This window comes from Molothrus aeneus, chromosome 11, assembly GCF_037042795.1.
Source record: "Molothrus aeneus isolate 106 chromosome 11, BPBGC_Maene_1.0, whole genome shotgun sequence".
In the NCBI taxonomy this organism is placed as follows: domain Eukaryota; kingdom Metazoa; phylum Chordata; class Aves; order Passeriformes; family Icteridae; genus Molothrus; species Molothrus aeneus.
In genome coordinates this window covers 20,316,687-20,341,254 of record NC_089656.1, presented here as the reverse complement: position 1 = coordinate 20,341,254, position 24,568 = coordinate 20,316,687, and the positions used below count along the sequence as shown (strand labels likewise).

Sequence of the window (24,568 nt, the reverse complement as noted above, 5' to 3'; positions counted from 1 at the left end):
CCCGATGACACGCCGGGATGGCCGGTGACATGCGGGGATGGCCGGTGACACGCCGGGATGGCCGGTGACATGCGGGGTGCCCGGTGACACACCGGGGGGCCGGTGACATCGGGGGTGCCCGGTGACACACTGCGGTGGCCGGTGACAGCGGGGGTGCCCGGTGACATGCGGGGTGCCCGGTGACACACTGCGGTGGCCGGTGACATGCGGGGTGCCCGGTGACACGCCGGGGTGACCCAGCATCCCCAGCCAGGACCCGGCTGTGCCGCAGAGCCGCACACGGACGCTTGCTCGCTGCTGCCGGCGCTGCTCGAGCCACGGTTTTATTTTGCCGGCAGGTCCGGCAGAAAGGAGCGCAGGATCGTGCCCTGCCCGGCGGGCCCGGGCACGGTGCCAGGGCCGCGGTGGCAGCCGGGCGCTAGGAGAGCACGGCCAGGAGCAGGGCCAGTGCCAGCGGCGGTGCCAGGGCTGCGGACGGGGCCCGGGCGGTGCCCGCGCCGCTGGAGTAGCCGTAGCTGGTTCTGCACGACCCCTCCAGCTCCTCGAAGGCGATGGGGGTCTCGTGGGCAGCCGTACCCTGCAGGCTCCTCTTCACCTGCCGTGGGGACAGGGTGGGCTCCCGCTGAGAGGGGCACGGAGCCCCTGCCACCCCGCCCTTCCCTGTGCCACCCCACACCATCCCATGCACATCCCATGTGTCCCCGTGCCTCCCCGTATCCCCATGAATTCCTGAGTGCCACATGCCCTGATGTTCCACCTGTGGCTGCTGCCCCAAGTGTCCCTGTGCCACGTGTCCCTGTGTCCCATACATCCCCATTCCTGATGCTCCCAGGGCCACTCGTGTCCCCACAGGTCCCTTGTCCTGTCCCTCCCTGTGCCCCTGTGCTTCCCATGCCCTGCTCACCTCCTCCACTCTGCTGAAGACCCGGAGCAGGTTCTCAGCCAGGGCTCCCCTCACCTCCTCCTCAGTCCAGTTCCTCGCCAGCAGCTCGGCCACCAGCATGGGATACTTGGAGACGTCCTCCAGGCCAGTGGGGACCCTGTGCCACCCCGCAGCTCACAGCTGGGCCACCCCCAGCACCCCCAGCTACCCACACAGGGTGCAGGGGCGGGTGCCCCCACCCCTCAGGAAGTGCCCATGGTGGGGTCACGCTGTCCCATCCCATCCCATCCCACACCATCACCCCCTTTACCCCGTGACCCCGTCGTAGTCCCCCCCGAAGCCGACAGCCTGGGCACCAGCCACCTTCTTCACGTGGTCCATGTGGTCTGTGGGGGGACACGGGGGTGAGCAGGGCAGGGGGGGTCACTGCCACTCCCAACCACCTGGGCACCCCCTCACCTGCCACGTCGGACAGCTTGGCCTTGTCACTGCAGGTCACATAGGCGTTGTAGAAGTTGACCATCACCAAGCTGCCCGTGGAGGCCTGGGGGGAAACAGCCCTGAGCCCCCAGAGCCCCCCAGAGCCCCCAGTGTCCCTGGCTGTGCCCCACGCTCACCACCAGCTGCAGCACGTCGTCGGGCACATTGCGGCGGTGCTGGCAGATGCTGTAGGCAGAGGAGTGGCTGAAGATGACAGGGGCCTTGGAGATGTTCAGCACCATCTTCATCGTGTCCACTGAGACGTGGGCCAGGTCCACAATCATGCCCAGGCGGTTCATCTCCTCCACCACCATCTGCAGGGACAGGGGACAGGGCTGGGGGGCTGACGGGGCATGGGAGGGGTCCCCTCTGGGCATGTCTGGAGCTGCTTGGGTGGCTTTTGGCTGGGGGGACAGAGGGATGGATGGATGGATGGATGGATGGATGGATGGATGGATGGATGGATGGATGGATGGATGGATGACAGATGGATGGATGGATGATGGATGGATGATGGATGGATGCATGGATGGATGATGGATGGATGGATGGATGGATGATGGATGGATGGATGGATGGACGGATGATGGATGGATGGATGGATGACAGATGGATGGATGGATGGATGATGGATGGATGGATGGATGGATGGATGGATGATGGATGGATGGATGGATGACAGATGGATGGATGGATGATGGATGGATGGATGGATGGATGGATGGATGGATGGATGGATGGATGGATGGATGGATGGATGGATGATGGATGGATGGATGGATGGATGGATGGATGGATGGATGGATGGACGGATGATGGATGGATGGATGGATGACAGATGGATGGATGACAGATGGATGGATGGATGATGGATGGATGATGGATGATGGATGGATGGATGGATGGATGGATGGATGGATGGATGGATGGATGGATGGATGGATGGATGGATGATGGATGGATGATGGATGGATGGAACACTGCACCCAACATGCGGCCAGTGGGTGCCAGTACCACATTCCTCCAATGCCACTGCTCCTGGACACCACTGATGCTATTCCTCACCTTTCCAAAGGGTGAGAGGCCGTGGTGCACAGGTTCTTCATCGTTGGTGTCCACCAGCCAGTTGTCAGCCCTGCAGAGCAGGGAGAGCATCAGAGTGGCCACACCTCTGACCACATCCCCCCGTGCCAGCACTGCCACCCTCTGTGCCCCCGGGGGGCCCTACCAGGGGGTGTTGCAGCTGTGGGTGAGGGTCATGTAGCGGGCACCCAGGCGGTACAGGGTGCGCAGGACACCCAGGCTGCTGTCGATGGAGTGGCCACCCTCCACCCCGATCAGGCTGGCCACCTTCCCACTCTGGAACGCCTTCCGGATGCCTGTGGGAGGGCGGGGACATCAGCGGGGGCGGGCAGGCCCCTCCTCACCCTCGTGGTGCCCATCCCCGCTGTGCCCGTCCCCATGCCCGCTCACCGCTGCTGTCGGTGACACAGACGAAGGTCTCGGGGTACAGGTCACACATGCGCTGCACCACGTCCATCTGCTCCAGCGTGCGCCTCACCGCGTCCTTGTTCTGCGTCTCGCAGGGCACGAACACCGACCAGAACTGCCCGGGCACCCCATCAGCACGGGCACCCCATCAGCACGGGCACCCCAGCAGTGTGGGCACTGCGCACCCCACTGCCCAACCCCATGTCTCTGCCAGTCCTGGTGCTGCCCCAGGACCCCCAGTGCTCACCCTGGTGCCCTCCCTGGCACCCCTGCCCTCCCCAGTGCCCGTCCCAGTGCTCCCACCTGCCCGCCCACGTGCCCCTGGCGCAGTTTGGGGATGTTGGTGTGGGTGTCGTTCAGCAGGGTCAGGTTGGCTGCTGGCAGCCTCAGCTGGTTGTTGAACTTCTGAAGGAGCTGCCAGGGCAGGTCGTTGTGCCTGGGCAGGGACAGGGTGGGCACTGAGGAGTGACCTGGCCCTCTGCCCACTCACCCTCGGGCTGCCCACCCTGCTGGCTGGCCACACACACAGTCCCCTCATCTGGCTGTCATTCCATCCATCCATCCATCCATCCATCCATCCATCCATCCATCCATCCATCCATCCATCCATCCATCCATCCATCCTCCATGCCCCCCAGTCCATCTGTCCCCCCACCTGTCCCCTCAGCCACAAGCCCCCCAAGCAGCTCCAGCCCAGAACTGCAGACAGGTCACTCCCAGGGGACAGTGCCATGTGGGACCCCCCAGAGGATCCTCCCCTGCACCTTCCCAGCCCATCATCACCCTCACACCCAGGGGAGCCAACCCAACACCCCTTCGACAGGGATGTCACCGCAGGGACATCCTGGCACGCACATCCCACACCCAGCAGTGCCACTGGGGAAGTGCCAGGGTCCGGGCTGGTGCCACTTCCTGCTCCTGTCATGGTCCCACATCCCCGCTCCCCCTGCCCTGCTCCGTGTTCCACAAGGGAGTGCTGCAGAGGACCCGAGCCTCCCGAGGCTCCCGAGAAGGGACCAGGGACATCACTCAGCATTGAGCAGGAACTTCCCCCAGGGCAGCCCAACCCCGCTTCCCGTACCCTGCCCGCTCCCGCCGGGCTGCGGCGCCGGGGATCCCCTCGGAGCATTGACGGATTGACAGTGCCACGCGATCCCCGGGAAATCTGTCCCCTGTCCCTACACAGCCCTGGGGTGCCTGGCACGGGGATCCCCTGGGAGAGTTGCTCCCTGTTCCCGCACAGCCCCGGGGTGCCCGGCCCCGGAATGCCCCCGCGGGCTGTCCCAGCAGGGTTTCCCAGCTGGGGTTTTCCCACACCGAGGGAGCAGCCGCGCACGCTGCGGGGCCAGGTGACCTTTGCTCACCCATCGATGACCGGCGTGGTGCTCATGATGCGCTCGGCCGCCTCCAGGTGCTGCTGTCCGGTGCTGGGCAGTGCCAGCGCCAGCACCAGCACCCACAGGCTCCCACCGGGCATCTTCTCCTGCTGGCTGCTGCTGGGGACAAGGGGGGACCTGCCACCCCGGTGAGACCACACGCACTGGGATGGCCGCTCCGCGCTCCTCCGTCCCCTCCCGCTGTCAATGAATAACCAGGAGGGAAGCGTTTCCCCTCCCTGGCTGCCCTGTGCCCGCTTGGCAGTGCCAGGGCTCCCTCCCGGCCTCCCCCAGCCCAGCCCCGGTGGCCGGGCCGTGCCTCGGCCTCTCCTCCGAGCCGCGGGGACGCTCCCAGTCCGTCTAATGAAGCCCAGATCCTTTTCGGTTGGGAAAGTGCCAGTCCCATCCACGCCTCAGCCTCCCCAGCAGTGGCATCCCCCGGCACCCCCAGTTCGGCGCTGGCACCTCCGGCACCCCAGGCACCCCCAGCCCCGCTCACCCCGGCCCCGGGACACTCGGGCAGTCCCTGCCTGCGATGGCTGTGAATGAACTTTTCCGGCTTGCGTGCGGTGACGGGGCTGGGATGGGCTCCAGCCCCCCCAGAGCCACCCCCGCCGTGGCGCCGGAGCAGCCGCATGCCCGGGGGCAAGCAGCAGGGTGGCACGGCCGAGCTGTGGGGTTGCTGCTGCTCCTCCGTGTGCGCTTGGGTCCCCCGCGCTCCGGTCCCGCTGCAGCGTCCCGAGGGGAAACTGAGGCACCGCCGTGCTGCGGGTGCTGCGCATCCCTGCTGGCTCCAGCTGCGCCGTCCTTCCCAGCAAGGCCTTGGTGGCGCTTCTGGGAATGGCACGGAGCCACGTGGAGATGGCCGGTCCAGCTGGAGACCTCATGCTGGGGTGTGCCGGGATGGGAACCCCCTCCTGCGGTGCCAGCCACGGGGAGCCCGGGGTGGGGCCGGTGTGGGGCTGGCATCCCTCGGGCTTCCCGGGCCCTGCCCGAGGTGACGCGGCCCCCTCGTTTCTCCCAGCTGGGTCTGGGACGGGAGCACTCCCATCCCACCCATCCCGTCCCGTCCCATCCCGGGTGTGTGCAGCCCCTGCCAGCCGCGCTCTCCCGGCGATGGCCCCAGCGCGGATTCCCGGCTCCCCGGCAGGAATGTGCCGGGGGGTTCCGGCCCCCCGCCCGCCGGGGCCGCTTCCTCTTTCTGCGCTATTTAAGCGGCTCCCGGCGCGTCCCGCCCGGCCGGGCCATGGAGCGCATGGAGGTGACCGAGACCTTTGCGGGCATCGCCCTGCCCGGCCACCTCCACACCCAGGAGTCCCTCGGCTTCGCCGCCGCCTTCACCTTCCGCCCCAGCGACGTGCTGATCGCCACCTATCCCAAATCGGGTGAGGGCATGGGGGGACACGGGGACAGCGAGGGGACGCGGCGGGACGGGGCTGGGGCGGGAGCTCTCCCGGAGCTGCCGGGGCCTGGGAGACACCCGGAGCTGTCCCCGCGGCCACCCTTTGGCACAGCACGGGGACCCCCGGCCAGGAGGTCCTGCCCGAGCCCCTGTCCTGCTGCCCCAGTGTCCCCGGCCCCAGACTGGTGTCCCTGGGGGCTCAGGGAGGGGGCACACGGCGCTGCCAGCCCAGCTGCTGGTACAGGAGGGGTCGGGATGGGACGGGACAGGCTGAGCCGTGCCTTGCTGTGCCAATCCGTGTTACCTGTGCCAGTGCAGTGCCATGCCGTGCCATGCCATGCCATGCCATGGTGCCGTGGCCCTGCCCTGACGGCCGCCTCTGCAGGCACCACCTGGATGCAGGAGATCCTGACGCTGCTCTTCAGCCTCGGCGACGCCCGCCCGGCCAAGACCATTCCCAACTGGGAGAGGGCGCCGTGGCTGGAGCAGATCTACTGCCGGGAGGCTCTGCGGGACACCGGGAGCCCGCGGCTCCTCACCACGCACCTGCCCGCCCCCGTGCTGGCTCCCGCCCTGCAGCGCAGCAAGGCCAAGGTCAGAGGGGTCCCCAGGGACATCCCACACCCTCGGGGCTTCCCAAAACCGGGGAAACGCCGGGGGATTTCTGAGCGGGGGAATCCCCCAGGCTGTGGGGGTAACTCTGTGTCCCTCCAGGTGATCTACGTGGCCAGGAACCCCAAAGACGTCGCTGTCTCCTTCTACCACTTCCACCACCTGGCCAAGTTCCTGCCCGATCCCAGCTCCTTCGATGCCTTCCTGACGCAGTTCCTCGAGGGCACAGGTAGGGACGGGGGAGTCTGGGGGGGGGCACTGAGCCTCAGGGCGCCCCATCACCCCCCGCCTCCCCGCAGTGCACTACGGCTCCTGGTTTGAGCACGTCAAGGGCTGGCTGGGCCAGCGGCACCTCCTGGACATCCTGTTCGTCACCTACGAGGAGCTGCACCAGGTGAGCCCCGCCGTGTCCCCGTCCCCGTCCCTGTCCCCGGCGCCCGGTGCTGACCGAGCTCCCGCCGCAGGACCTGCGGGGCACGGCGCAGCGCCTCAGCAGCTTCCTGGGGTGCCCGCTGGCACCGGGCACGCTGGCAGCCCTGGAGCAGCACTGCAGCTTCTCGGCCATGCGGGACAACGCCATGGCCAACTACTCCCTGATCCCCTCCGAGATCATGGACCACAGCCAGGGCCGCTTCATGCGCAAGGGTGAGCGGGGCTGGGGGCGTGGGGCACGGCGGGGACACCGCGGGGACAGGGACCCTGACTGCCTGTCCCCTGTGTCCCTCAGGGGTGGTGGGGGATTGGCGCAGCCACTTCTCCCCCGAGCAAAACGCCCTCTTCAACCGGCGCTACCAGGAGGAGATGGGGGACACGGAGCTGCCCGCGCAGTGGCCCATGGCCTGAAGGAGCCGGGCTTTGGGGGGACGCCGAGCCCTCACCTGCTGACAACCACATGGGGACCCTGCAGGGGCCCTCCAAACACCCCCTGTGTCACCCCCCCATGGCTGGGGCGTCTGGGGGGGCAGGCACCGTCCCTCCTCCTCCCTGGGCCCGAGGAGCTTTTCCGGCCGTGCATTGTGGACATCCCCCTGGCCTCGCTCCCCCCGGCCCGGGGCTGTGGCCGTGACCCCTCTTTCCGCCCATCCCGCCCTGCGGAAATAAATATTTATTGCTGTTCCCTGGAAGGCAGCGATTCCCACGGGTGCGAGGAGGGAAGAGCTGCTGTTATCAGGAACAGCTGCTGTTATCAGGAATACATCGGGGTGGGGACGCATCACCGGGGACCTCATTAACGGCCGGGGGCAATGACCGGGAGGGCAGCACGGGCCGGGCGGGGTCACAGCGTGGCGACAGGGCTCGCCAGCGCAGCTCGTGGCACGGAGCTGGCTCCTCCAGCAGGAGCCAGGGCCCTCCACCCCCGAGTCTCCCTCCCAGCCGATCCCCTACCAGTGCCCCCTGCCCCGGCTGGATGCTCCCCCTGCCCAGCTCCCCTGCTGGGGTGTTCGCACCGAGGGGCTCCTTCCACCCCGCACCCTGGGGTGTCCCGGGCAGGCAGCAGCCCGAGCCCCCAGCCCCTCTCTGGTCCCTATCCAAGGAATTTCTCCGTGGAGCCCCCGGGGCAGCAGAGGCTCAGTCAGTAATTAACTGGCTTCCTTACCAGGAAGGGTGGGGGCTTAGCCTGGCACCACCAGGACCCCTGGCTAAGCCTGGCTGACAGGGGGGACCTGGTGAGACCCTCCTTGGGCACTGTAGCACCAGGGTCCTGCCACTCCTGCCCCCTCTGCCAGCCTTGTCAACCCTGCCACCTGTGCCAGCCCCTCCTGCTGGCAGGGACAGCCCAGCGAGGCGTCTCTGGACACTGCCAGCCCCGTGGGTCCCTCTGCACCCACCCTCTGTCCCCAAGGGTTGGGGTGCCAGGGCGGCTCCTGCCCGCACAGGACCGGCCCCTGCTGCATCCTCCGGCAGGTTTGGGTTTCCACGGCAACAGCCGGGATCCCGCCCTAAAGGGATGAATCAGGAGCTATAAATAGGGGCTGGATGGGGGTGCAGGTACCACACCCCTGCCCTGCCTTGTGCTGCCAGCGCTGCTCAAGGGCCAGCAGAGCTGTCCCGGAGAGTGACACCCAGCTGGGGCCAGCCTGGCACCTGCACCCAGGGACATGGCAGCACCCTGGAGCCCAGCTCAGTGGCACCTCAGGTGGCCCCTACCCCATGAGGCTGTGCCAGGCTCGAGTTTCAGTCCCTGTGGTGGCCTTGGTCACACCCTGCCCCTGGGGATGTCACCTTGCCAGGAGCATCTGCTGGCACCGTGCTGGCAGCATCAGCACACAGCACATGGCAGGAGGGTGGCACAGTGCCTGGCACGTGGCACGTGGCACAGCATGATGCATGGCACATGGAACATGGCACATGGAACATGGCACAAGGAACATGGCACACAGCACGTGGCACATGGCCCAGGGCACACAGAACATGGCACAAAGAGCATGGCACCTGGCACGCGGCACAGGGCACACAGAATCCATCACATGACAAATGGCACATGACAAATAGCACATGGGACATGACAGAGCACATGTCACAGGTGACTGTGGTGCATGGCCCATGGCACGTGGCACAGGATACACACAGAGAGCACATACAGGGCACACAGAACACAGCTGGGGACACAGGGTGTGGCACAGGTCATACAGCACATGGCATATGGCATGTGGCACACAGCACACAGCACAGGGCACACAGCACAGGGCACAGGGCACACAGCACGTGGCAGCAGCCGTGTGTGGGGCAGCAGGGCCCGCTCCGTGGCCGCCTCTCCCCTCTCTGTGCCCTGGACTCGGGGCCGCGGCGCAGCGGGACGAGCTCCCGAAGATCCCGAGCTCCCTCCCTGGCACATCAAAGCCGCGGCTGCTCCGGCGCTCCCGGCTCGCTGCCGGCCACGGACACCGGGACCGGAGCCGCTGGGGCCGCCCTCGGCTCTGGTCACCGGGTGGGGCAGCGCGGCGTCACCGCGAGGGGACACGGCAGCACCCGGAGCTGCCAGCCTCCCACCCACCCGAGTGACCCCCCGAGGGTGGGGTCAGCACCCAGAGAGCAAGAGGGTGGGCACAGGGTGGTGCTTTATTGGGGGGATCATGCAGCCTCCGAAGGTCACAGTGGCAGAGAAGCGGGGACCGAGGGGACCGAGGGGACAGCAGGGTTGGATCCGGGCCACGGGACTGGACGGGCAGTGCTGGGAGTGTCCTGCACTGGGGGGCCGGGACCTTCCCCATGTCCCAGCCGGGGATTTGTGGCAGGGCAGGGCCTGGCAGGGACCCCGTGTGTCCCCAGGCCACAGTGGGAGAGGGGAGGGGTCTCACTGGGGCACGTTAGGCTGGGGCTGGGGGCCTTCACTGGGGCAGCCAAAGCTGGGGGCACTGGGGGTGTCTCACAGGGGAAACTGAGGCTGGAGTCGGGGCCGGGGGTCCCTCACTGGGGAAAAGCGAGGTCGAGGGTCCCTCATTGCGGGGAGCCGAGGCTGGGGTCGGGGGTGGGGGGCCGGGGGCAGCGCGGGGGGAAGGCCTTGTAGCTGTAGTACTCCACCACCTGCTTGGGCACCTCCGCCAGCACGCACTTGGCCAGGGCTGTGGGCGACGCCTGCGGGACACCGGGACACCGGGCTGAGCCGCGGGCACCGGTCCCTGCGCCGCCAGGGGCCGAGGGGAGCGGAGAGGAGCGGAGGGAACGAGGAGGGAAGAGATGGATGGGAGAGGGGAAGAGGGGACGGGAGGGGATGGAAAGGGGCGGGAGAGAACCGGAGGGGACAGGGGAGGACGGGAGGGGAGGGAAGAGCCAGGAGGGGGAGGCAGGAGCTCGCCGCTGCCCCACTCACGTTCTTGAACTCGCGGAAGGGCACAAACTGGACGATGTCGCGCAGCACGGGCTCGCCCTTGGGGGAGCGCAGCACCCCGTCGTCCCCGTCCAGGATCTGCATGTCCGTGAAGTCGGCGTTGCCCACGCCGACGATGATGATGGACATGGGCAGGTAGGAGGCGCGGACGATGGCCTCCCGCGTGTCCGCCATGTCCGTCACCACGCCGTCGGTCAGGATCAGCAGGATGAAATATTGCTGGGGGGACAGGGACGCTCGGGGGCTGCCCGACCCCCGGGTGCAGGGTCTGAGCCCACCCCCGACGGGGCAGGGGGACCCACCGAGGCCTCCTTGGTCCGTTCCTCATCAGCTGCCACTCGAGCCACCTTGGAGATGATGGGAGCCACGTTGGTGGGGCCGTAGAGCTGGATTTTGGGCAGGCAGCTCTGGTAGGACTCCACGACGCCCTGGATGCCTGTGGGGTGTGCGAGGGGTGAGGGGCATCCCCGCCATGGGTCCGGCCCCTCTGGAGCTGGACTCACCCTCACACTCATCGTTGTCGGGGTTGAAGTTGATGGCGAAGTCGTGGGAGACCTGGAGGGAGGGAGGGAGGGGGGCTGGTGCAGCCCCTACCACAGCCCCTGGTGTCTGCCAAGCCCCAGCAGTGCCACAGCCGAGGGTACCCAGAGGGACCAGCACATCCCTGGGGTCCCACAGACCCCCTCACCTCGTACTTGGGGGGGATCCTGGCACCAAAGCCCAGAGCTGAGAATTTCTTATCGCTGCAAGGGAAGGGTGTGAGGAGCTCTGGTGCCAGCCCTGAGTGCCTGTCACCAGCAGATCTCACCCCGAGGTGGGTGTCACCAGTGTGTGTGGCCCCGGGGGACCTGCCAGAGCCACCCACCTGTCATAGTCCTGGCAGATCTCCCCCACAGCCACCAGAGCCTTGAGGTACTCGTTGGGCTGGTAGGGGTTGATGTAGTGCAGGGAGCAGCTGTTCCGGGGGTCCCCGTTGGAGGCCGTGAAGTCGATGGCCACCTGGTGGGGTGGGGGGGACATTGGGGTCACCCAGGGTGAGCAGGGCCACTGGGGTGTCCCTGCTGGCGGGGAGGGGCCGCTGCTCACCGTGAAATGGATCTGGCAGCCGCCCATGATGTAATCCAGGAAGGAGTAAACCCTGTGGATCTTCCAGAGGGACCCGCCTCAGGCGGCCGTGCCCCACGGAGCCTGGCATGGCTCAGCACAGCCTGGCACAGCCTGGCACAGCTCCCAGACACTCACCTTCAGGTCCAGCAGCACCACGACCCCCGAATTCTTGTAGTTGCGCTTCTTGATCTTGTACTTGGGGTTCATGCAGTCCCACTGCACCTGTGGCACCGGCACCCGCGCTGCCTGCGGCCCCCCCGGGCACAGCCCCGCCCGGGCACCCCCACCCCGGTGCCACTGTGCCCCGTGGGGACCCCACAGCCCCAGAACATTGTGTCCCAGTAACCCTGTACCCCACAGCCCCAGGGTGCAGCTGCCTTGCCCCACTGCCAGCCACCCCATCCATGACTGATCCCAAACCCACCATCCTTCCCCAAACAGGAGGGCAGAGAGAAGAAAACGATGCCAAACCCAGAGGAGGAGCTGGAAGGTGGCTGCTAGGACAGGCTCTGCTGGCAGCACACAGGGTGACCCCAGGCCATCCCCATGTCCCCATGTCCCACCTTGTTCTCCCCCATGGCCTTCTGCATCTCCTCGAAGGTGGTGAAGAACTCCCCGATGAAGTCGTGCTTGCCCCGCGAGTCGTAGTCCCACACCACACACTGTGATGGGCACAGCTCAGGGGTCACCAGGGGGGCTCAGCCCCGTCCCCAGCACTGAGGGGTCCCCAGCACACCACCAGGGAAGCTGGGGTTCAGATGCCCCCAGGGCAGGAATAGGGGTCCCCATCATTCTTCCTCACCCTCAGCTTCCTCTTCTCCTCACAGCTGCAGAGCGAGTTGAGGGAGACTTTGAAGGGCTCCCAGATGGGGCTGAGGTTGTTCTTCACCACCTGCAGGATGGGGTGGGGGCTCAGCAGGGCCGGGGAGCCCCCAGGGTGGCCGTGGGGGCCTGGTGCTGCCACAGCCCCACCTCGGTGCGGTACACCAGCTGCTCACTGCGGTCGTCGTCGATGCGGTAGATCTCCAGGAAGGGATCTGACTTGCTGAACAGGTCCTGGGGGAGGAGGGTGAGAGAGAGCAGTGTCCCCTCTGCCCTTTCCCCCCCCAGCACCCAGCTCACCTTGTCGTCCAGTTTCTTGGCACGGAAGGCGAGCTCCACGTAGCCGTTGTTCCCCGAGATCTCCTCCGAGATGATCTGAGAGGCAGCCGTGGGTGCTCAGAGCCTGGCACAGCTTTGCCCCCCTGCCCACCACCCTGTGCTGCCCTGGGAGGGGACAGGGCCCCACGTGCCTCCCTGGCACAGCAGGGACCTTCAGGATGGGCAGCAGATGCCACTGGGGACCCTGAGCCCTCCCCAACCCCAAGAGTCTGTGCCACCCTACTGATCCAGTCCAGTGCCACCCAGGTGTCCCGGTTTGATGCTGTCCCAGTACCCCAGTCCAGTGCCATCCATGTGTCCTGACTGGTGCCATCCCAGGATTCCAGCCCCGTGTTACCTGTGCACCCCATCCCGGTGCCACCCTCGGTTCGGTGCCACCCCAGCGCCCCTGCTCGGTGTCACCCCCCCAGTGTCACCCCCAGCACGGGCCTGGTGCTCACCGTGATCGTGGACTTGCCCGCGAACTTGCCATACTTGAGGAACAGCGGCTTCGTCACCCGTTTCTGAGCCACGATCTGCGGGAGCCCAGCGTTGGGGAGGGGACACGGCCGGGGGGTCCCCGAGCAGGGGGGGGTCCCCAGGCTCACCTGGCCCACGGTGCACTCCATGCCCCCCAGGAAGTCGTCGTCGTGCGTGCCCACGCCGGCCTGGCCGTGGCTGTCGTACACCTCGAAGCGCAGCTTCTGCACCTCCTCGAAGTAGTAATCGACCGTGAAGATCTTGGCGAACACGGGGTTCAGGTTGCTCTTGATCACCTCGCTGCGATCCACCTGCGAGGGGTTGGCACAGGGCCTTGGGGTGCCAGGGCTCACACGGGGATGTGGAATGGGGGCTGTTCTGAGGGGAGGTGAAGGGATGGCACATGCCAGGCTGAGGGGTACAGGGATGAGGGACGGGGCAGTGAAGGGATAGGGGTGCAGGGAATGCAGGGAAGGACCAGCTGTGCCCGAGTGAATGGCATTTGGAGGAGCCCCTTGTGCCCCCCACAGCCTCCAGCCCTGGGTGTGGGACGCTGCTCCCACTGGGCTCCCTGTGGTCGTCCAAGGGGATACTCTGCCTCTGGCTGTGCTTTGCCACAGCTCTGCTGGAGCAGGAGCAAGGGGCTGGTGCCAGGACAAGCCTCTGTGCCCATCCTGGGGGTTGCCAGCCCCTGGCCCTGGTGGCCCCAGTGGGCAGAGGGTGCCCAGCATCTCCTGGCCGTGCTGGCAGTGGGTGCTGAGCAGTTCCGGAGCCTCCCCCGCACTCATCCCTGCCAGGGTTGACTCAAGGGGACACATCCTGGCCAGGGCACCCTGCCAGCCCCTGGCCCCTGCCCACTGCCTGCTCAGTCCAGCATCATCTGTCGAGCCCACACTGCTGCCACCCTGCCATGGCCACCCGTGTCCCTCCTGTGTGGCACTGCCAGCCCCTCGTTCTGTGGGAATGTGGCTGTTGGGTCCTCAGACCCTCCAGACCCAGGGCCTTAGAGCCAGCGGCAGAGCCGGGTTCAGGCACCTGGTCTGGGGCACACAGGCTGGCTGGGACAGGAGTCACTCCACAAGGTGGCTCAGGAGGGACCCTCTTGCCTCCTGGAGCTGGCTGGTGTCTGGCACAGCACAGCCTGGAGCGTGGCACAGCATGGCAGAGCACACAGAGCGTGGCACAGAGCACTGTGGCACAGCTGGGTACAAGTGTCTGGCATGGCACAGCACACAGAGCGTGGCACAGAGCACTGTGGCACAGCCGGGTACAAGTGTCTGGCATGGCACAGCACACAGAGCGTGGCACAGAGCACTGTGGCACAGCCGGGTACAAGTGTCTGGCATGGCACAGCACACAGAGCATGGCACAAGGCACTGTGGCACAGCCGGTACAAGTGTCTGGCATGGCACAGCACACAGAGCGTGGCACAAGGCACTGTGGCACAGCCGGTACAAGTGTCTGGCATGGCACAGCACACCGCAGCTGGCACGGTGCCCTTGTCCCCCCCTCCCTGCCCGGCTCCGCGCTGGCTCGAGCCGAGTCGATGACACGCCGAGGGATTTAGCGCTAAATCCGCCGGCTGAGCGGCCGCGATTAGAGCGGGGCCGCGGCGCCAGCCCGGAGCTCAGCACGGGGAGGGATGGAAGGAGCCGTGCCAGCCCCACTGCCAGCCCCAGCGCCAGCATCAGCCCCAGTGCCAGTGTCAGCACCAGCCCTCCAGCCCTGAGCCACCCCAGGGGGCACTGGAGCCACTCGGGAGCGGTGGGCACCACGCCCGCCCCACTCCCCAGCCCCACTGCAGCCCCATCCACCCATCCATCCTCACAGGCTGCTGGGTGCCCCACAGTGCCCTGCCCACCCTGCTCACCCCCTGGACCCCATTCTGCACCCTGCAACCTGTTCTGCACTGTGCACCCTACTCTGCATCCCTGCTCTGAGCCTTGCACCCTGTTCTGCACCTTGCACCCCATTCTGAACCTTGTACCCCTTTCTGACCCTGTTCTGCACCCAGCAGCCCATTCTTCATTGTCTCCTACACCCTGGTCTGAACCCTGCACCTCGTTCTGAACCCTGCAACCTGTATTGCACCATGCACCCTACTCTGCATCACCTCCTGCCCCCCTGCTCTGCACTCTGTACCCTGGTCTGAACCCTGCACCCCGTACTGCGCCTAGAACCCCTTTCCGCACCCTGTACCCCCTTCTCTCCCTTATCTCTTGTACCCTGCTCTGAACCCTGTACTCTGCTCTAAACCCTGCACCCCTTTCTGCACCCTGTACCCCTTTCTCTCCTGTACCCTGCTCTGTACCCTGTACCCTGCTCCCCACCAACTCCTGCACCCTGACCCCCATTCTGCACCCTGCACTTCACCCCCCACCATCTCCTGCAGCCCCCCACATCCTGCACCCTGAGCCTGGGTCCCGCCCTGCCCTGCCCAGCTCGGTAGGTGCCAGCAGTGCCCCCCTCTCTCCTACCTCCATCCACTGGCCCTGGGACTGCATCAGCAGCAGGACACAGGGGTCCGACTTGTTGAGGGTGTCTCGGTCCAGGAGGTGTTTACAGCTGACCCGCAGCTCCACCTTGGAGAGCACGGCCAGCGGGGCCTGCGGGCACGGCTCGGGCACGCCGCCCATGCCGGCGAGGCGCGGCGGGGCACAGGCGGCCCCGTGGGCGAAGGGCATGGCGGGCTGTCAGCGAGCGGGGCAGGTGCCCGTCATGCCCGGGGCACGGCGCCCCGCGCTGCCCGGCACGGCCCCGCTGCCAGGACAGGGGTCCCGGGACAGCTCCGAGCCGGGGGGGCCGTTCCAGTCCCGATGGCTCCGCGGGGCTCTGCAAGGCATCAAAGCACGGCGGGGTGAGTGGGAGCTGGCACGGCCCGGGTACCCCCAGATCCCAGCCAGCACCGTGGGCACCGCTGTGGGGGCTCACTCGGTCCTGCAGGGCCGTGCCCAGCTCTGTCCCAGCCCCACCCCAGCGGCAGGATGAGTCCCGAGGGGAGGGGGGACCTAAGTGGGGTGGGGTTCCCACCCTGGAGTGCGCCGTGTGGGGCTGTGGAGTAGGAACCCCTCCAGCGCCTGCGGGCAGCACCCCCCGCCCGGACAGGGCTCTCCGGAGGGGAGTGGGGACACCAACTCCGCGTCTGTGGCACCAGGTGACGATTCCCCTGTGCTGGGGACAGCGTCCATCCTGCCCCCGAGGCTGGCAGCACTCAGCCGGGCGATGCTGCCTGATGGGGCAGCGAGGGGCTCTGCCAGTCCCGGCCCCAGTCCAGGGCTTGTCCCATCACCTGCAGGTGCTGGGGGCTCCTGGCAGGGGCAGGGGCAGAGCAGCGTTTGCCCAGCTGTGCCCTCACATGCCCAGCCCGGCCGAAGTTTCCTGGGGAAGTCATGCAGTGCCCAGGCCCTCCCTGGCACATGGCTCCGGTGCCCCAGCTCCGGTGGGCACCGTTCCCCTCCCCGGGATGGCGGGCACCCCTTGGCATCACCCACCGCTCAGTGGAGGAGACAGCGGGTCCCACCCTGCTCGTCGCCCCCTCACCTGGGTGCCGGTGGCCCGGGCTGGGCACGGCAGGGGCCGTCCCGGGGCGTGCCCGCCGTGCCGGTGTGCCCGCCGTGCCGGTGTGCCCGCCGGAGCTGCTGCCGCTGCCACCTCCACACAACTGACTCAAGCTGCAGCTCGGGAGCGGAGCCCTAAGAGGGAGATGGATGACAAGCTCCGTTAACTACCTCGCTGCCGGCTCCGGAGCGGAGCCCACCCCGCAGCGGGGCTGAGTGGGGTCTGCAGGGTCCCCAGCACTGCAGGCTGTGCCAGGGCAGGAGCTCCTGCTCCCAGTGAGACCCACACGGCACAGCCACCGCCCCCCGCCCTCCCCAGTGCTCCCCATGGGGAACCCAGGGCCACCTTGGTCCTGGCCCCCCACACTCTGAGCCAACAGCCCAAGCACAAGGGTGGGGTCCCCCCAAACCCAGGGGTGCCCTCCCCACATGCTGGGGCATCCAGACCCACATTCCATGCACATGGAGCCCCATGGGCTGAGTCCCCAGCCTGGGATCCCCCACCCACCCCTGTCCCCCCAGCACTGCGGTGCTGTCAATCCAGCTTTACGGGAGATGATGTAATTAGCTCAAATTTGGAGGGATTAAAATGCAGATAGGGCTAACAAGCACGAGGGCACCAGAGGGCCCGGGCTTCGGGAGCTAATCCCCCGTCTGCCTGGCAGAAATAGGCCACCCTCCTTCCCACTCCCCCCAGAGCTCCAGCACGGCTCGGTAGGGCAGGAGGCACCAACCCACAGTGGGACATGGGCTGGGCAGAGGGGCTGGAGGGACACCGTGGTGATGGGACACAGACAGCACCTCACCAGGCACATCTCACCTTTTTGAACTGCCCAGGAACCATGCAGCGATGCCAGGATTCCAGCACTGAGTGTCCCATCCCATCCCATCCCATCCCATCCCATCCCATCCCATCCCATCCCATCCCATCCCATCCCATCCCTCATAACAATGGGCTGGGTGAGTGCTCCCGGAGCAGCTCTGATCCCACAGACACATCCCAGGGACCCATCAGCCCCTGCCCAGGGACAGGCAGAGCCTGGGATCCCCCCAACAGCCACGAGGATCAGCCAGAACCACCCAGTTTCTCCTGAGCTCCTGTGATGCCACCTAAAGTATCACAGAACCATTTGGGATGGAAAGACTCCAAGATCAGTTCACCCTCTCCCCAGTACTGCTGAGGCCACCACCATGTCCCCAAGTGCCACATCTACCACAGGATGGTCTTTAACCAATGAAGAAATAGCTAAAAGTGGCTTAGAACTGAAGCAGGGTCTGAGCCAAGGGCCAGGAAGTGAAGAATGGCACAGCAGCACAGTCCAGCCCTGGGACTTGGCTCCATCCAAGCTCAACTGAGGGGCTGGGCCACACCTTGCTCCCCCCTATACACCCCCAAAAGTGGGGCAAGCCTGAGTGACCTCCACCATGACGCCCAACTTGTACAGCTTTGCCTCACAAAGAAGTGTGGAAATGATCAAACCAGGAATAGGCACGGAAGGCAGGGAAGGTGCAGCAGACAAAGCCTGGCAAAGAGAGGGAACCTCAAAGCCCCTCAGAATCAGAGCAGAAGGCAGCCCAGGCTGCAGCCCTGACAAGGCAGAGGAGTAGGCACAAGGCAGGTGTTTAACTCGCTGTTGGGAAATGTGGAGCCTCCAATGACAGCCAAGGAGGCTTCCCACGCTGGAACACATCCCTGCACCGCCACAGGCACACGGGGCGGCTCTGCTCGCTACATGTGCCCCAAAACCACAGCACACCGGGCTCTCTACGGCTCTTTATTGACAGTTCTGGGGAGAACAGTTCATTTCTTCTTCTCCACGTCCTGCTCCGCCGCTTCCTTGGCGCGCTTGGCGCGGATGCCGAAGAGGCGGGCGTTGGCCCGGGCCATGCGAAGGCTGGCAAAGGCCTTGAAGTTCTTCTCGTCCTCCGAGATGACACGCGCCTTCTCCCGCTTGAAAACCTGCGGGGAGAGCGCCAGACAGTCAGGCTGCCCCTCGGAGTCCAGGCTTCCCACCGTGGTCTCTGCGAGAGCAGCGGGAACAGAGCACTCGTGCCATCCACAGGCCCTGCCCTCAGCTGGGATCTGCCTTCCCGCGGGCTCCTCACCGGAGCAGGAATGAACACAAGCACCACGGGAAACCTGAGTCAGCTTTCACAGAATCACAGCTTTGTTAAGGCTGGTAAAGACCTTTAATAGCGAGCTGTTAGCCCAGCACCACCATGGTTACCACCAACCTTGTCCTCAAGTGCCACATCCACGTGTTTTTTGAGCACTTCCAAGGATGAGGACTCTACCAACTGCCCTGGGCAGCTGTGCCAGGGATGGACAGCCTGGCCAGTGAAGCAATTTTCCTAATATCCAACCTAAACCTCCCCTGGCACAGCGTGAGGCTGTTTCCTCTAGTCCTGTCACTTGTCACCTGGGGGGAAAGCCTGACCCCCTCCCAGCTCCACCCTCCTGTCAGGGAGTTGTAGGGAATGACAAGAGGTTTGTGACAGTACTGGCAGCAGCTCTGGGAAGCAGACAGGATTTAGGCACAAATGGTGACCACAGAACCTGCCTGAGCACTCCCACTCCAGCTGAACCCAAAGCACCCACAATTTCCCAGTTCTCTCAAAGACTTGTTCCTGATTTTCTTTTGATCTGGGATGGGCAATGCCTGGACACAGCCACCCTCAGCTGTGAGGCAGCAAGGACAGAACCCTCTCCCTCTCCCCAAGTCCAACCTCAATCACATCACTCACAGAACATGATTAAATGACACTCACATTCTTGATGGGCATGACAGGTCCTGTGAGCTGAGTGGCCATCTTGAGTTCCTCTGGCTGCACAACAGAAGATGGGAATGTTAGAAGAACAGAATTTAAACTTCTCTGGCTAAAACCTCAGCTAAAGCACAGCAGGTACCCAGCTTAAACATGGTGCTAATGATCCTGCCAGGAGCTGTAACACTGAATGGGAACAAAGCCAGCTTGGCACTGCTGAGCTGCACCAGCGACCCACGCTGTGCCCGGATCCGGCCAGAGCAGCAGCGGCCACAGCTCTGCCAGCTGGGACAGCTCTGACACCAACTGTGCTGCTCTCAATTTACACAGCATCATCTAGGCTGGAAAATACCTCCAGCATCATCCAGTCCAACCTGTGCCTGATCCCCACATTGTCACCAGCCCAGAGTGCTACATCTGTTCCTTCCTTGGACAGCTCCAGGGATGGGGACCCCAAACCTCTCTGGGCAGCCCCTGCCAGTGCCTGACCCCCCTTTCCAGGAAGAAATTCCTGATGTCCAACCTGAACCACCTTCCCTGGCACAAACCGAGGCCGTTCCCTGAGCCTCCTTTTCTCCAGGCTGAGCCCACACAGCCTATATACACCCAACACATTCCTCAGCAACTCCTTCTCAAGTTGATTCCAGCTTCTTGGAAGAGCATGTCATCAGACAAAAATGACTGAACGTTTACTGAATACAGCTGACTTCCAGCAAACACATCTGAATCAGTGTTTCAGCTCCAGGCTCTCCCTCCCTGCTCTGAAGATGGAGTTAAGCAGCTTGGAGCTGCCAGATTCTCCACAAGATGGAAGGACAGTCTGAACTCAGGCTCGTGTTCCCTGGATCTACTGGCAGCAGAGCCAGGGAACACAGCTCTGCTCTGATCCTGGAGAGGTTTTAATGAAAACCATTTTTGAATGTCAATAACAATTGCCTTCTGGAGCCTGCCTGGCACAGAGCTCTGGAGCCACTCACAGCCTGTCCCTCAGCCTTCCACCAGCAGGACTGACTCCAAGGGGAATTTCCAGCCACTGTGACAATTTAGCTCTCTAAACTAAAACTCAACTGGCTGAGCAAGGAGCAAAGCTACAGGAATCAGCACCTAAACAAGCCAGCAGCTGCTCAGCCAAATGCCTGGTTGAAGAGTCAGTGCAACCGAGTGCCCTGTTAGACTCGACCCTTCCAGGCCTGGCCTTGTGCTGGGCTCAGAACCATGGTGGTCACACAATGGAGAAGGCTCAAGAGCTCTGCCTGACACCAAACCTCCCAGAACAGGACACACTTCCAGCAGTCAGGTACTCACAGAGCTGTCTCCCTTCTTGGGCATGGCTGGCTTCCTGGGGAAGAGGATGAGCTTGGAGTGGTACTCCTTCAGCCTCTGCACGTTGGCCTGCAGGGACTCGGTGGATTTGTTCCGCCTCCGGGGATCCACGGAGATCCCGATAGTCCGGGCAAACTTCTTGTTGATGCCAGCGAGCTGAGGAGGGAGGAGAGAGCAGTGTCAGCATCCCACAGCTCCCACCAGCCAGGCAGGGACCCCAGCACGGGGTGCAGGCTCTGGAGGAAGGCTGGGTATCAGCTCAGGGACAACCAAGGGTATCCTGCTGTATCTTTGTGCTTAAAATGTTGCTCAGGCTGATTTTTGCAGGTGGATTTCCCTGGAGGAGCAAAGTGCAACCCCTGCAGGACACATCTAAACCGGGATTCACACAGATGTTTATGAGTCAGCTTATGGACAACTCTGGTTCACTGAATACTGGCAGCTCCATTAAATCAGGATTTTTCTTCTAACCATCTGAAACAACCATTAAATGATGTCTATTTTTTTAGACTACCTTAAACAAAAAACTAATTTTCTGTTTGAAGACAAACAGCTGCATCCTGCTTTGTGTTCCACCATTACCCAAAAATTAAAAAAAAAAAGCAATGAAGTATTTGGCACCCAGAAGAACAATTTCCCTGCCTCAGTGCACCAATTTCAGTTATAAATGCTTTAATTAAGACACTGAGCCAGGCGCAGCGGCAGCTGGTGCTGCCAGGGAGCCCTGATGTGGAATCTGATCAGACACACAGTGGGTGGCTCTGCAGACCACCCTTACCTGCTCAGCACACCTGGGCAGGTCACAGGGACAAGGAACAGAGGACAGGAAACACCTCCCACTTTAATCCAACTATCTGGGCTTTAATCCAACTATTATTACTCCAGCTACTCCGAGATGCTGTGCTGAATGGTTCTTCCTCCTGGTACAACATCCTCTGCTAATCTTAGAACTACATTGAGCTGAGTTTACTTGGTCCTTGACTGGGAACATTGGCTAAAATATTTAGAACTAGCAGAACAATGTTTCATAAACAAATAATTTAATGAAGATGATCTTAGTCTTCTCCCTCTCCTAAAAAAGTTTAGGAGACTCAAGGCTCCTTCAGAATTCAAATTTCATAGTCTCTGAATAGTCTGGGTTGGAAAAGACCATAAAGATCTTTAAGTTCCATCCCTTGCCATGAGCAGGGACACCTTCCCCTATCCCAAGCCCTGTCCAACCTGGCTTTGGACACTTCCAGGCATGAAGTAGTCACAGCTTTCCTGGGCACCTTGTGCCAGGGCCTCCCCACCCTCACAGGGAAGAATTTCTTTCATATACCCAAACTAAATTTCCCTTATTTCGGCTTTATTTTAACAGAATTTTAAATTACACTCTCAGATAAACAGACATTTACCTTTCAAAGCACTCTTCACACTCCCACTCCACCATCACAGGTAAGACCATTTTTCCTTGCTCCCAGAGCCAGGAAATCCACAGCCTTCCCTGCCAGGTAGCAACACCTGAGGAAGTCACCTTGTGCAGGACAGGACAAGGAGCTCAGCTCAGACTTTATTTGCCTTTTTGAATGAGTGCTCTGTACTTACTTTAAGCTCCTCCAGGCTGAAGCCTCTGCCAGCACGGACCTTTTTGTGGTATCTGATGGTGGGGCACCTGACGATGGGCCGGATGGGCCCGGCCACGGGCCGGGGGGCGATGCGGCGAGCCTTGGCCTGGCGAGCCTTCCTCCTGGAAGGGCAGGGTCACAGCATCCTTCAGCTTGGGAAACACCTCAGGGGATGGAGCCCAACCTGTGCCCGACCCCCACCTTACCAACCCAGCCCAGAGCACTGAGTGCTGCATCCAGCCCCTCCCCGGGCAGCCCCTGCCAAGCCCTGACCGCCCTTTCCAGGAAGAAATTCCTTGTGATGTCCAACCTGAGCCTCCCCTGCACAAACCCAGGCTGTTCCCCCTCCTTCTGTCCCTGTTCCCTGGGACCAGAGCCTGACCCCCTCCTGCCAGGCAATTGTGGAAACCCAAAAGGTTCCTCCTGAGTTCCTTTTCTCCAGATTGAGACCGCCCCAGCTACTCCTGGTGATCCAGATCCTTCCTAGTTCCATCTCCTTATCTGGACAAGCTCCTCAATGTCTATCGTGCAATGAGGGGCCAAATGCAACACCGGAGTTCCAGGTGTGACATCAGCAGTACCACTACAGGGGACAGGGCCTGTCCTGGTCCTGCTGGTCACAAACCAAGCGTCACCAGCCTCCTGCCCACCTGTGACACCCACGGCATCTCTACGACATGCGCCACTCCCGCCTTGCAGGGAGGCACCTCCTGCCCTGCGATGGCTCCGAAACGAACAGCCGGGTCGGGCCGGCAGCTGCTGCCATCAGAGACCCAGGGAAGAGCGTTCATCACAGTGGATGCAGCGATTCCGGAGATGTCTCATCACTTGGCAGCGGCTCGCCCAGAGCACGAGCGGGGGGTGGCGGAACAGATCCACGGCGTCCCGGCCCCGTAAAGGGCGCCGCAGAAGCCGGGACAGCGCCTCCCGCGGACCCCGGAGCTCCGGGACTCACCTGCGGAGCTTGCGGGCGGGCTGATTGAACCAGGTGGCGACTCGGCGCTGCCAGTCCTTGTGGAAGTGGGGCTTCAGGATCATCCCATTGCGGCTGGGCGCCATGGCTGCGGCCTGCGGACACCGGCACGGTTAACGCGGGGACGACCCAGGCGCCCCTGAGCCCGCGGTCCCCGGCCCGGCGCGGCCCCATCGCCGCCCCCGGGGCCTCCCCCGCGGCCCCGCGCGGGGCTGTGGCGGCGGCGGGCGCGGCCCCGGCGGGCGGATGGCGGCGGATGGAGCCCCCGGCCCTCACTCACCTCCCGCCACGACAATGGCGACCGGAAAGGAAGCGCTGGCGCGGCGGCGCCGGAAGTGCCGCGGCGGCGCCCAATGGGCAGCGCAGGAGCGGCCCGGAGAGGGGCGGGGATAGCGGGGGGCGGCGGCGGCTGCTCCGTGCCCGCAGCAAAGATGGCGGCGGCTTAAAGGGCCCTCGCACCGCGGGGGGAACGGGGCCGCGGGGAGCGCGGACAGGGGGAACGGGGCTACAGCCAGGCTCGATGGGCAGCAGCGGCTCGATGCCCTCTCCCGTGCCCTGCACCTCCTGGGCAGGGCGACGGGACGGACACTGGGCAGGGGTTCCGCTGCTCCCAAATCCTGAGGGATTCCCCATCCACCCCCAGAGCAGGATCCCGCTCCCTGCTGCCCTTTTGGGGTAGCAGCATTCTCTCGCAGAGGCAGGAGAGGGATCTCCACCGCCTGGGCAGATCCCAGGTCCCACAGCAGTGGGATCCACAGCCTTTGCCCGGGAGCAGTGGCACAGCAGTGCTGGCAGCAGCCCAGAAGCCACCAAGGACCCTGCGCTGTCCCACCAGTGCGCTGCTCCCACTGTCACCCTCAGCTCCACAGAGCTGAACCCCCCTCCCCACAAAGGTTCTGTCAGTTAAAAAAAGAAAATCAAAGAAAACTTGAAATTTCATTTGCTGCTGGAAAAGGAAATTCAAAGAGTGAGACCGGGAAGAAACAAACAAATTTGGAATTAAAACATCCAGGTAGCAGCGTCCAAAATGTGGAAAGTTACTTGTGTCCCTGAACTCAAGGGAAATCACTCCCTGGGCGCTGAGAGACCCCTGGGATTGAGCTGGGACAGGGGAGAAGACACAGTGCAGAACATCTTCACATTGTCAGGGAAGCAGGGGGCTCCCAGCTCCAGCCTGACCCGGGACAGGAGCCTGGGACTGCGACAAAGGCCCCAGGGCTGGGAGCCGTCACAGCCCAGGCTTGAGCTGGGTCTTTCAGGTCACAGACAGTCCTGATGGAGTAACTCCAGACAATAATCCTTCCTAAAAATGCAGCCAGCCAGGGCACTCCAGGCAGCAACAACCACTTTAATGCTTTCCCTGATGAACACCAGACAACCCTGTCAGCAGGGCCCGTTTTGCAACAGCCACGAGGATGAAAGAGCTTTTCCTGAGCATTCCCAACAAACACACCTGCTTTTGCTGGATTTCCAAGAGCATCTCTGCAGCTCAGAACATCTTCCCATGTGTGCTCAGAGTCACCGTCTGCACAGTTGGTTTCT

General features: G+C 63.7%; 4 protein-coding genes across 4 annotated transcripts; 1 reads left to right on the top strand and 3 right to left on the bottom strand.

The window, feature by feature from the left end:
- Positions 1-418: 418 nt before the first annotated feature.
- On the bottom strand, positions 419-4,331 carry DPEP1 (dipeptidase 1). The gene is made up of 10 exons (XM_066557518.1): positions 4,219-4,331; positions 3,158-3,290; positions 2,837-2,969; positions 2,592-2,742; positions 2,429-2,498; positions 1,501-1,677; positions 1,343-1,427; positions 1,194-1,269; positions 905-1,040; positions 419-595 (listed from the first exon to the last, which is right to left on the bottom strand). Exons 1-10 carry the CDS (start codon positions 4,329-4,331, stop codon positions 419-421), a joined length of 1,251 nt encoding a protein of 416 aa, XP_066413615.1.
- Positions 4,332-5,382: 1,051 nt separating this feature from the next.
- On the top strand, positions 5,383-7,287 carry LOC136561348 (sulfotransferase 2B1-like). Its single transcript, XM_066557625.1, is given in 7 exon segments — positions 5,383-5,400; positions 5,402-5,615; positions 6,018-6,226; positions 6,347-6,473; positions 6,544-6,638; positions 6,709-6,889; positions 6,972-7,287. Coding segments are annotated over 7 exon segments (960 nt in total). The 3' UTR covers positions 7,088-7,287.
- Positions 7,288-9,287: 2,000 nt separating this feature from the next.
- CPNE7 (copine 7) lies at positions 9,288-16,451 on the bottom strand. The gene is made up of 16 exons (XM_066557624.1): positions 16,341-16,451; positions 15,278-15,632; positions 12,929-13,111; positions 12,782-12,856; positions 12,303-12,377; positions 12,153-12,236; positions 11,983-12,072; positions 11,744-11,842; positions 11,316-11,402; positions 11,160-11,219; positions 10,939-11,072; positions 10,762-10,816; positions 10,577-10,628; positions 10,376-10,509; positions 10,056-10,292; positions 9,288-9,820 (listed from the first exon to the last, which is right to left on the bottom strand). The coding sequence occupies exons 2-16, from the start codon at positions 15,482-15,484 to the stop codon at positions 9,683-9,685; spliced, it is 1,710 nt and encodes a 569-aa protein (XP_066413721.1). The 5' UTR covers positions 15,485-15,632; positions 16,341-16,451; the 3' UTR covers positions 9,288-9,682.
- A 1,668-nt stretch (positions 16,452-18,119) lies between these two features.
- Positions 18,120-23,389, bottom strand: RPL13 (ribosomal protein L13). Its single transcript, XM_066557626.1, has 6 exons — positions 23,307-23,389; positions 23,009-23,121; positions 22,034-22,175; positions 20,429-20,602; positions 19,127-19,183; positions 18,120-18,317 (listed from the first exon to the last, which is right to left on the bottom strand). Exons 2-6 carry the CDS (start codon positions 23,110-23,112, stop codon positions 18,159-18,161), a joined length of 636 nt encoding a protein of 211 aa, XP_066413723.1. The 5' UTR covers positions 23,113-23,121; positions 23,307-23,389; the 3' UTR covers positions 18,120-18,158.
- Positions 23,390-24,568: the final 1,179 nt, after the last annotated feature.

Bases quoted from the DNA above. Each gene is read 5' to 3' on its own strand.
- DPEP1 (XM_066557518.1), bottom strand. From the start codon at position 4,331: ATGCCCGGTGGGAGCCTGTGGGTGCTGGTGCTGGCGCTGGCACTGCCC. The intron at 2,499-2,591 runs GTAGGGCCCCCC...CCTGCTCTGCAG, and splicing joins CACAGCTGCAACACCCCCTG to GGCTGACAACTGGCTGGTGG. The intron at 1,041-1,193 runs GTAAAGGGGGTG...GGGGTGGCACAG, and splicing joins GACTACGACGGGGTCACGGG to GGTCCCCACTGGCCTGGAGG.
- CPNE7 (XM_066557624.1), bottom strand. From the start codon at position 15,484: ATGCCCTTCGCCCACGGGGCCGCCTGTGCCCCGCCGCGCCTCGCCGGC. The intron at 13,112-15,277 runs GTAGGAGAGAGG...AACCCCTCGCAG, and splicing joins CCCAGGGCCAGTGGATGGAG to GTGGATCGCAGCGAGGTGAT. The intron at 10,293-10,375 runs GTGGGTCCCCCT...CTGTCCCCCCAG, and splicing joins AACGGACCAAGGAGGCCTCG to CAATATTTCATCCTGCTGAT.
- RPL13 (XM_066557626.1), bottom strand. From the start codon at position 23,112: ATGGCGCCCAGCCGCAATGGGATGATCCTGAAGCCCCACTTCCACAAG. The intron at 19,184-20,428 runs GTGAGTACCTGA...TCTGTTGTGCAG, and splicing joins CCAAGAAGGGAGACAGCTCT to CCAGAGGAACTCAAGATGGC. The intron at 18,318-19,126 runs GTGAGTGTCATT...CTCTCCCCGCAG, and splicing joins CTGTCATGCCCATCAAGAAT to GTTTTCAAGCGGGAGAAGGC.